Consider the following 11,153-nt stretch of genomic DNA (forward strand, 5'->3'; position numbering starts at 1 on the left):
AAAAAACAAAATCATCATTTACAGAGGCACTTAAATGTAATGGACAACAAAAAAAAACATTCATCAAGTTGAATAGTTCCAGTTGGCTGAGTGCCCGATTCAGGAAATCGAATGATGACTGATTTCACGATTTTAGCAGAATCAGGTCTTTTAATGGTGGGCTGAATCAGAAGCCAGCACCCAAGACATCTCTTGTCAGAAAAGCTTCTCTGATGTGCTTCTTGAAGAAGCTTTTCGAATAAGCTTCTTGGATACCCTTCTTGGACACCCTTGGCTGGGTGGAAGGGCTGTGGGGCTCACGCGGCCCCTCTCTCAGAAGCGGGACTCAGAGACGAGCCTCTTCCTGCCCAGGGAGGTGGTGCTGTGGCAGGGCCTCAGCAGGGGGGCGTGGGCGGGGATTTGGGGGGGCGGGTGTTTGCCCTGCGGGGGGGCGGAGCCGTGCGGTCTGGCGTGGATGTTGGACGAGCTCTGGCAGCGGCGCATGTCCGCGGAGCCCCGCCCCAGCCTGCCGTTGGCCAGCTCCTCGCAGTCCCTCCCTCCTCTGGGGGCGCCATTGGGCTTCCCCTCAGCGGGACCCCCGTGCAGCTCCCCGTTGGAGAGGGTGAGCCGGGCCGGGCCCTCGCGGGCGTGTCTCTGGGCGTCCCGTTTCAGGAAGCCGGGACGGAGGAAGGACAGCAGGCCGTCCTGCCCCCCCTTCCCCCTCCCCCCTTCGCTGCCTCCGGCCCTGGGGTTGGGCCACTCCCTTTTCACTTTGGACTCACCGAGCCAGTCCCCCATGCCAAAATCCCTGCTCCCATCCTGGTCCTGCTCGGTGCTTTCGGGACCCCTACCCCAGGGGGGCGTGCCGTCGTGCGTAAGGCCACTGCCCCTCTCCAGGGGGGGTCTGCACTGGCCCGTGGGCACTCTGACGGACCCTGAGGGGTCCTCTGGCTCCTCGGGGGGGCTGGTCATCAGCGGGATGATGGATTCGTTGGTGCGGCGTGGGCGTCGCCCTGACTCCAGGTACTCCACCAGTTCACCGGAGGCCAGGGGCGAGGCAGGGGCAGGGTCAGGGGCGGGGTCAGGGGCGGACCTGTGCCGGACCTGTGCCCGCGAGGGCGGGGCTGTGCTCTTGGTGGGCGTTCCCGTGCCCACACATCTGCTCTGAACCCCCCGAACCAGCGGCCTCCTCTCGAACCCTCCTGCACAGAGTCATAATAATAACAAGAATAATAACAGCAATAAAAATAATCGTAATCATAATAACAACAACAATAATAATAACAATAACAATAACAATAATCATAACAATAACAATAACAATAACAATAACAATAATCATAATCATAATAATACCAATACTATTAGTACTAACAATAATAATAACAATAATCATAATCATAACAATAACAATAACAATAATAGCACCAATACTAATACTACTAACAATAATGACAATAATCATAATAATATGAATATAACAATAACAATAAACCTAACAATAATAATAATAATAACACTAATAATAATACTAATCATCACAAAGGAAATGGTAAACATGTTGTCACCACCTCTGATTTCTGATTTCAATGTCGGTAGTATGAATACAGTTAAGCTAAGCTTTTAATGGATAAACAATAGACTAAGCCCTTTAGCAAACAGCCCTGACCAGAACAACTTTCAATGTAAGTACAGTGTACAATGTAAGTAGGTCTAGATGCATTCGTCAATTTTTCCTGATATGAGCAATACAGGAAATAACATTCCCATACTGGCATGTAAGGAAGCAGGGAGTAACGTTAAAACACCAGTTGTACATAAACTATCGTAACTAACCAAGAACCAAAGTATTATATGGATTATAATGTACATTGAAGAATACTGGTTTGGCACTTTTAGGATATTTAGCAAAGCATAAGAAATCCACTTAATTGGTGCCGTTTTTCTAAAGCCTAAAAAAAGCTCAACCTGTTGATTAAGATGATGCTTGTGTCTCGTTTCTTGTCAGAAGAACAAAGATGGAATAAAGAGAGACATGCACACGAGTCGTGGAAAATCCATTTTTTATACTATATTACCAAAGTCCAATATGTCCAATGTACAATACCCCAAGGACATTTTAAAACTAGCTAGCTAGTGAGCTAACTATAATTTGAGAATGGTAGTAGCCAACATCTTGCTCTTATAAACCAGTTTATTTGTGATGTAACTACTTTGGTAACTAGCACTAGCATTGGTAATGAACACACAAAGCAAAATTGTAAAATTGCTGTAACTACAAGCATTACGCTTCATAAGCTAGCAATGAAGTCAAGAAAAATTATCTGGCTGTGCCACGCCTCTTCTTGACTTGCATAGTCCACTAATGAATAAATTAATGACTTACCATACTACATGCTAGATGGAGAGTGATGGAGACTCCAAATATCTAGTTACAATAACTTAAAACCAGGGCAACACCAAGTCCCTCTACCCTCTAATACCTTGGCCACACACCCCACCCATTCATCAGGAGTGAGAGAAAGAGAGATCTGAGGTGGGGGGTGAAGCTGACCTCTCTCTGCCTCGGGGGGGTTGTGGTGGAAAACGGGGGACACTTGGGAGGGGAGCGCGTGGGTAGGGCAGGCGCTAGATGTCCTGGAGGCCAGACTACCCCGCTTGCTGCTCCCTGTAAGCCGAACCAGCCAGTGATCTGATGCGGAGGAGCTGGTGGAACCTGAAAATGGAGGGACTCAAATCAATCCATAGGGCTATGCTAGCAGGCTAACGTACATGACTCTACACAGAGCTATGCTAGCAGGCTAACGTACATGACTCTACACAGAGCTATGCTAACAGGCTAATGTATACCACTCTACACAGAGCTATGCTAACAGGCTAATGTATATCACTGTACACACAGCTATGTAAACAGGCTAATGTATATCACTCCGCACAGGGCTATGCTAAAAGGTAAGTGTGAAACCACTATGCCAAGCTATCATGGACATGTCTTCAGATTAAACAGTCAGGTGTCTGACATCACCCTAAACAGCCCTGCACACTTGGCAGGTAGGCTAATTCCTGCCATTTCTGCATGCCATTGCTGTGTGGGTGTGCAACAGACCCACCTCTGTGAGAGCAGCTGGCAGACCACGGTGGGATGGTGTTACATCTCTGGTAGAAGAGGATGTAAGCCCCCCTTGTGCAGAGCTCCCCCTCTGGTAGGAGGTCCACATTGCTGTCATCGTAACTGTACCACTGCCCATCTATAGAGTTCCTGCAGTACGCTACTCAAGCACACACACACACACAAACACATAGCATATGTTAACACGCACACATGTACATACATACAGTATACACACACACAAGCGCACACAAGCATATATTCATATACACATACACATACATACATACCAGACACACAGCAAATACAGGACCGTTTTAGTCTTTAAAATGCACGTTTCTGTGGCCACAGGCAGTTCAGGGTTCTACTATTCCGTCACACTGTTGCTATGACTAGATACCTTATTTAAATGTACCCAGACAATACACACACTTCACTACTAGCTTGTAGTCGGCTTTCTGTACCTGTGTAGATAGCAGTCTCTCTGTACTTGTGTAGGTAGTGGTCTCTCTCTACCTGTGTAGGTAGTGGTCTCTCTCTACCTGTGTAGGTAGTGGTCTCTCTGTACCTGTGTAGATAGCGGTCTCTCTGTACCTGTGTAGGTAGTGGTCTCTCTGTACCTGTGTAAATCGTGGTCTCTCTGTACCTGTGTAGGTAGCGGTCTCTCTGTACCTGTGTAGGTAGTGGTCTCTCTGTACCTGTGTAGATAGCGGTCTCTCTGTACCTGTGTAGGTAGCGGTCTCTCTGTACCTGTGTAGTGCCCACCATGCATGCCCCCGTGGTGGTTGCAGACTGCGTAGAGGTCGTACAGGAAGTCCGGGTGCAAGACGGGCCCGGGTGGGTGGGGCTGCTTCCAGGCGGCGGGGGGCCAGGGGCCCCTCTTGACGGCGTGGGGCCCCATGTCCAGGCCAGAGGAAGGGAAGCGCACCAGCGTGGAGAGCTTGTGGCGGCGCTCCCCTGCCTGCCGGAAGCGCTTCAGATGCAGGACGAGGATGTCGGGCAGGGTCCACAGACTCATCTTCACCCGGCCCTGCTGCAGCTGCAGGCAGTGCGGACACTTCCACGCGTCGTCCGGAGCCAGCTGCGCACGCACGGAGCAATTAGTTAAATTGTAACGCGCATTTCACAAACAGTCCTCACAACACGTTTCGCAGAAAACCCTGGCCTAAACTCCCCGCAAGTGCAGGTTTATGTGCGCACAATCACCCCCCACTATCATCCCGTGAGTCTCTCCTCCTACCCCAGGGTACCTCCCCAAAAGTGGTCAAGAATCTTGCATGTAAAGTTTCAAACAGTTTCAACCAGTTTAATATGTCCGGGAGATGGTGTGAAGAAAATAGATTTTTTGTTTGGAGATATTTTAACTGAATGAAATGATTGAAGTGTATATTTAAGTTTATTACAGAACTTTCCACATTGAAAACCGTGCACTTTTTGAAGGGTTTTCAAGGGCCTGTGGGAACCCTGAGGACCATAAACGGCCCACGGGCTGTCCTTGTAAAAATGAGCTGTGGCTCCCATTAAGAGTGGCTTACAACAGCACTTAACATGCACAATCAAATGTTTTTATTTCAACTCCCAGGTCCATAAGAATGGTGCTTTCAGGCTGCAAGCCACTGAGCCCAGCCCCTCTGAGTACAGCAAAAAGGCTTCATTTTACTTAAGAAATGCATTCAATATTGAAGCCTTTTGAAGAGTAGGTTATTTGGAATCTATTTTCAACATTCTAAGTTAGTGTTCTAGAACCCCATTGTTTTCCATTACCAGTAGTTACATCAGCATTGGAATGTTCAGTTAAAGGCATTCTAATCACATGACTTTGACCTCATATCAAAGTAATCAGTGTATTCTCAGTAGAGCATGATGAACAGCATGCACACTAACAGCAAACATTGGGGTGTGTGTGGTAAACAGCATCAGGTTTGCATGGTACTGTCAGGAACGTACGGTCAGTAATGCACCACCCCGTCCACCACCCCAGACACTCTATAAAAACTCCCTCCATTACTCCCCACCCGGGCTGGCCTCCCATAAACATTTCACACTTTCACAAGTTTGGCCTTCCGGTTAAAAGTGCCACAATTATCTCAAAGAGAAGAGACGGACCAAAGAGACGAGGTAAATGTGTTGGACCAACTGGTCATGAATTGTTAAATGTCAAGTTTTTTTCCAGCAAATAACTTGATGGTAAATTAACTTTTCATCAGATCAGTAAAAAGGAAGGCCTAAGCTAGGCCACACCATCTCCTATTGTCGTTAAACTTCCCTTCTCTTTAAATTCTCCAAAGTAGGCCTTGGCAGTGCTCATTACAGACCCGCTCTATGGTCTCCTAATGGACATTTAGCCACCCCCGCTCTCCAGGGAGGGTCATTACGCCTCACAAGAGAAGAGAGAAAAATAAATAACCCAGGCCGAAAGACAGCAGCTTAAGAGGGAGAAATTAAACGGGTCATGATATAACAGATCCCTGCAGTCAGCGCCCCGCTTTAATGTGCTGTTTTTATGTGCTTTTATCAGCCCTGCCCAGAGCACCGATAAAGCCTATCTGCAGCAGATCTGTTGAGTTTGTCAGAATCTCTCCGTGTGTCGGACGGGATGAGACAGCAAGTTTTGCTTTGGTGGAGGCTTCCGGAAGGGCAGGTGGTGAGTCCAGGAGGGTAAAGGTCGAAGGTGGAGGAAGGGGAATGGAGAATTGGGGTGGGACAGATGGTGAGGGTCAGATTGGGGTGGGACAGATTGGGGTGGGACAGATGGTGAGGGTCAGATTGGGGTGGGACAGATTGAGGTGGGACAGATGGTGAGGGTCAGATTAGTAGGGTGGTGTGTGCCGTGATTTGTGGAGCAGGGTGGGCAGTGGGTCGGGTTTAGTAGGGTGGTGCACAGTCATTGGTGGAGCACGGTGGGTAGTGGGTGGGGTTTAGTAGGGTGGTGTGTGCAGTGATTGGTGGAACAGGGTCGGGTTTAGTAGGGTGGTGTGTGCAGTGATTGGTGGAGGAGGGTGAGGTTTTGTAGGGTGGTGTGTGCAGTGATTGGTGGAGCAGGGTGGGTAGTGGGTGGGGTTTAGTAGGGTGGTGTGTGCAGTGATTGGTGGAGCAGGGTGGGTAGTGGGTGGGGTTTAGTAGGGTGGTGTGCGCAGTGATTGGTGGAGCAGGGTGGGTAGTGGGTGGGGTTTAGTAGGGTGGTGTGTGCAGTGATTGGTGGAGCAGGGTGGGTAGTGGGTGGGGTTTAGTAGGGTGGTGTGTGCAGTGATTGGTGGAGCAGGGTGGGTAGTGGGTGGGGTTCAGTAGGGTGGTGTGTGCAGTGATTGGTGGAGCAGGGTGGGTAGTGGGTGGGGTTTAGTAGGGTGGTGTGCGCAGTGATTGGTGGAGCAGTGGGAGGAGTTTGTGCGTCACCTGTTCCTCTTTGGTGTAGAGCTGGAAGCACTCGTCCAGTGTACAGCTGGGCTGCTGCAGATGCTGCTCGTGCTGCGATCTCACACTCTCTGCGTCCAGAACCACCTCTTCCTGCAGGTTCCCAAACACGCTGCACACACACACACACACACACACACACACACATACAGACACACATACAGACACACACACACACACACACACACAGACAGACACACACACAAATAAGGGAAAAAACACATGCGCACACACATGCACGCACACGCACACAGACATACACACATAGACACACACACACAAACATGGGAAAAAACAAATGCACACACACACACACACACACACACAGGCATACTCACACACACACACACACACACACACACACACACACAGGAAAACACACGTACGTGCAAATGTTCACATACTGACCTGACAACAATGCTACAAATCACAGTTAGAATGTGGAAGCACTGTGGAACACTTTGTTCTCATGATCAGAAGCAGAGGGAAACTGGGGGCTTGTGGGGTCTAACCGTTCTTTGATCATGGGGTCCCACTCCACGATGAGCTTCACATGAGGAGGTCCGCCAGGCCTGCAGAACTTCAGCGCTCTGCAGACAGAGGGGCGCAGAGCACGGTAGTAACCACGAGGGGATGCACTTCCTTCAAAAACGGAATACCTTCACACATTCTTACACACAGGCACCGGCAGGAACACCCACGCACATACACACAACACATTGCAGAAGTAAACAAAAGAATTAGAAGGTGCACTTGAGTGAGTATAATAAACTCACCCGCAAAAGTACAAGGGTACAACCGATCCCTATTATTTCATTGATGGCTCATAAGAAAAGAAAAGGTATTGTGAGAACAAATGAATGTTCAGCTATCCATTGTTCTTTGAGTTTGTGTGTGTGTGTGTGTATGTGTGTGTGTGTTAACTTGGAATCACTAACTGTGCTTCTGGAGCTTGCAATCTAAAGTGATGAAAATGGGTGAAATCTCAAAGGGCAGTGTCCACTCCAAACTGCACTCTTTCAGCCCACACATCAGGCATAAAGGCTGACATGGACATGATCAATGGGGAGAACAGGCATGGAGCTGAAATGAGAAAAACATAAACTGGGATGGAGGCTGATCTGTACGCGCTGGGCTGTGTGAACACATAGCCTCGATTTGGGCCAGAACCAGTCCCTCGGACCGCTCCTCTGTTTCCCACCAGATGCAATTTAATTAAATCTGCTGGAGGCAATATAAAGGATATAAATGAGCGCAATTTCCTGCCTCATCATATGCCAGTTACTAACCAGCCTTATAAAGCAGGCTGTGCCTTTAATTCTCAGCGCCTCCTCGTCAGCCTCTGCCTCTGCCTACTACCGTTTATGACATCACTACACTGCCCACTACCGTTTATGACATCACTGCACTGCTTAATGCCATTTATGACATCACTGCACTGCTTACTACTGTTTATGACATCACTGCACTGCAAAATACTGTTTATCACATCATTGCACTGCTTACTACCATTTATGACATCACTGCACTGCCCACTACCGTTTATGACATCACTGCACTGCTTACTACCGTTTATGACATCACTGCACTGCCCACTACCGTTTATGACATCACTGCACTGCTTACTACCGTTTATGACATCACTGCACTGCCCACTACCGTTTATGACATCACTGCACTGCCCAATACTATTTATGATATTGCATCCTGACACAGAATTTGGTAAGCAAAAACAACTTCCATGTTCTGCAATAGTCATCTCAGAAATCTTAGATTTCACATGCTCACATAGTAACTCACATAGAATGCATTTCAATTTGAGCTTATTTGTGGCAGGATACTGTCTGTCTAGATCTAGAAGGGGCTTCCTCTCACTAGCAATGAGAAGCTGCATTAAAAAGCATGGAAACTCACTGGCCACAGAGCTGATCTTGAATAGAGTACTGAGACTCCCGCAAGCAAATTGGGTCATGCCTGTGGCCAGTAGAGGCAACAGGCAGCAGTGTGCACACACAGAGAGCCTCACCTGTCCACGGCAGAGTGGTGGAGCGGTCGTCCATCTTGAGGGGACAGGTAGCTGCATGTAGCAGATCCTCCAACCACACGAATCTTAAAGAGCAGTCCTGCATTCTGTAAACACACACACACACACACACACATTTCTTACACAGCATCCATTTCATACAGCTGGATATACACTCAGTGAGCACTTTATTATGTATTTATTACACATATTTTTTAGACTTATTAGTCCTCTATTAACTCTAGAGACTGTCGTGAAACTACCAGGAGATGGTAGTTTCTGAGATACTCAAACCACCCTGTCAGGGTCAAAGTCACTTAGATCACATATTTTCCCCATTCTGACATTTGGTCTGAAAAACAGCTGAACCTCTTGACCATGCTTTTATGCATTTAGTTGCTGCCACCTGATTGGCTGATGAAATATTTGCATTAACAAGCTGGTGTACAGGTCTACCTAATAAATTGCTCACTGGGTGTATACTGAGGCAATGCTTAACCACCTTATGCAAGGGTATAAAGACAGTGTTCTACCTGGGTACTGAACAGACAACACACACACTCACGCACACACACACATACACACACACACACACATACACACACACACACGCGCACGCACACACACACATGCTCACACACACACACACACACGCAAAATTTGAGTGTGCCCAGGAGCACAGTGGCCTCAATAATTGTGACAAGGAAGAAGTTTAGAACTACCAGGACTCTTCCTAGAGTTGGCCGTCTGGCTAAACTGAACAACCAGGCAAGCAGGCCCTTGGTTAGGGAGGTGACCAAGAACCCAAAAGTCACTCGAACAGAGCTTCGGAAGTCCTCTGTAGAGATGGGAGAACCTGCCGGAAAGACGACCATCTCAGCAGCACTCCATCAATCTCTTCAGTAAAAGGCATATGACAGCCCGCTTGGAGTTTGCCAAACAGCATTTAAAGGACTCTGAGAGCATGAGGAAAAAGATTCTCTGGTCTGATGAGACAAAAATTGAACACTTTGGGCAGAAGTCAAAGCACTATGTCCAGCGAACACCAGGCACTGCTCATCACCTGGCTAATAGGGTGAAGCACGGTGGTGGCCAAGGGAGAGGGAGACTTGTCAGAAATGAGGGATGAATGCAGCCAAATACAGGTCGTTAAAGAAAACCTGCTCCAGAGTGCATGCAACCTCAGACTGGGGTGACGGTTCACTTGTCAGCACGGCATTGACCTGAAGCACACAGCCAAGACAACGCTGGAGTGGCTTTGGGACAAGTCTCTGACTATTCTTGTGATATTATCCAAGATGTTACCTTTTGGTCTCAGGCCAAATTAATATACCCTCATTTTCAAATATATCATGAAATAATTACTCTCAAATGTATGGTTCCATGGTTGTCAAAAGGAGAAGCAAAGAAGAAAATTTGTTTTTTTTATGCCTCAGAGGACAAGAGCACAAATTATTAGGGAACAACTAAAAGAACCTTGTTTCTAATTTGTTTGTTTTAAACACTATCACCGGAGAGCCAAGCTGCAGCCATGCATTGAGGGAAGTAAATGAAGAAGTTATTAAGCCCTAACCACCAAACGAAAGCAAAAGTGTCTTTCATTTGAAAAAGTTTGTTCCTACATATCATTTTTAATGTACCTTTACTCTTCTAATAGACATTATCGACCGAGCCTAGTAAACAAAGCAAGTCCATGACAAGTACAGCATGATCACACAACAATCACTTAAAGTTCAGTTCACTAATGTCTATTCCACATCCTTTTGACCTGTCCACTGGTGCTCTGCAGAAACCAACCAGAGCCACAAGATGACCATGGTACCGGCTATACTTGGGCACACTATAAAACGGTTCTTTGGCTTGTGACCATAGTGGAACCCTTTTTAGTTCTTTACGGAAACCTCTATCATAGGCATGACGTGTGAAAGCTCCCAGACAAAGAACCATTTTGCCTGACAAAGAGAATCTAGAAACGGCCCCTCGATAGACTCACAGGGCTCCTTTTGGAAGCGTTTTTCTGAGACTGTACATCAGACGGGGATGGGTGTGCATCAGTGACTAAGAGCCTCAGACCTGCCCCTTAGAGGGGCTGAGTGCTCAGCCTTGCATAACCGCATTTCCGCTAAAAAATTCAAGCTTTCTGTTGACAGAAATTTCATCCCCTTCCGTTTCATTTGGGTGCATATGAAATAAGTAATCCGATTTTCTTATGTTTTTTTTCTTTTTCAATCTCTCCATTTCTTCCTCTTGTTTTCTCTGAACTTTTTGTATTTTCCAATAGCAACCTTCAGGCCTGTCCTCACAGAGTAGAGATTCACCCCAAAACTGTGAGCTTTTCTGTCACACCCTCAAGGCCGTGTGCAATGGCATTCTATTTAATGGAACACGCACTGAAGGCAGAACATTCCCAAACCCGACTCATCTCCCAGGAGCGAGCTTGCTCTTGGGTTAAGGGAAGGCCTGAGCGTGAGAAATTTCCTGTTTGTTTGTTGGCTAATTTTCAGGACAGGCAGCGACTGGAAACTAACAAGTCAATCCTAAAAACACATCCGTCATCAACAATAATAATAATTAATATCAATAATCAGAATGGATAGATTATGCAAAATAAACTGTATAAAATACACAAAA

The 11,153-nt window shown here is 47.2% G+C and overlaps 1 protein-coding gene across 1 annotated transcript in view; it reads right to left on the bottom strand.

Annotated features, from left to right (window-relative positions):
- Nucleotides 1–312: 312 nt before the first annotated feature.
- LOC133114043 (ubiquitin carboxyl-terminal hydrolase 43-like) overlaps nt 313–11,153 on the bottom strand; it is a 70,623-nt gene continuing 59,782 nt past the window's right edge. Inside the window, exons 9-15 of the mRNA XM_061223239.1 lie at nt 8,526–8,629; nt 7,012–7,089; nt 6,482–6,611; nt 3,839–4,169; nt 3,090–3,248; nt 2,534–2,695; nt 313–1,181 (exon numbers count right to left, since the gene is read on the bottom strand). Of these exons, the coding sequence (XP_061079223.1) occupies nt 313–1,181; nt 2,534–2,695; nt 3,090–3,248; nt 3,839–4,169; nt 6,482–6,611; nt 7,012–7,089; nt 8,526–8,629 (1,833 nt within the window). The remainder of the gene's footprint in view (nt 1,182–2,533; nt 2,696–3,089; nt 3,249–3,838; nt 4,170–6,481; nt 6,612–7,011; nt 7,090–8,525; nt 8,630–11,153) is intronic.

This window comes from Conger conger, chromosome 16 (assembly GCF_963514075.1).
Source record: "Conger conger chromosome 16, fConCon1.1, whole genome shotgun sequence".
Lineage (NCBI taxonomy): Eukaryota > Metazoa > Chordata > Actinopteri > Anguilliformes > Congridae > Conger > Conger conger.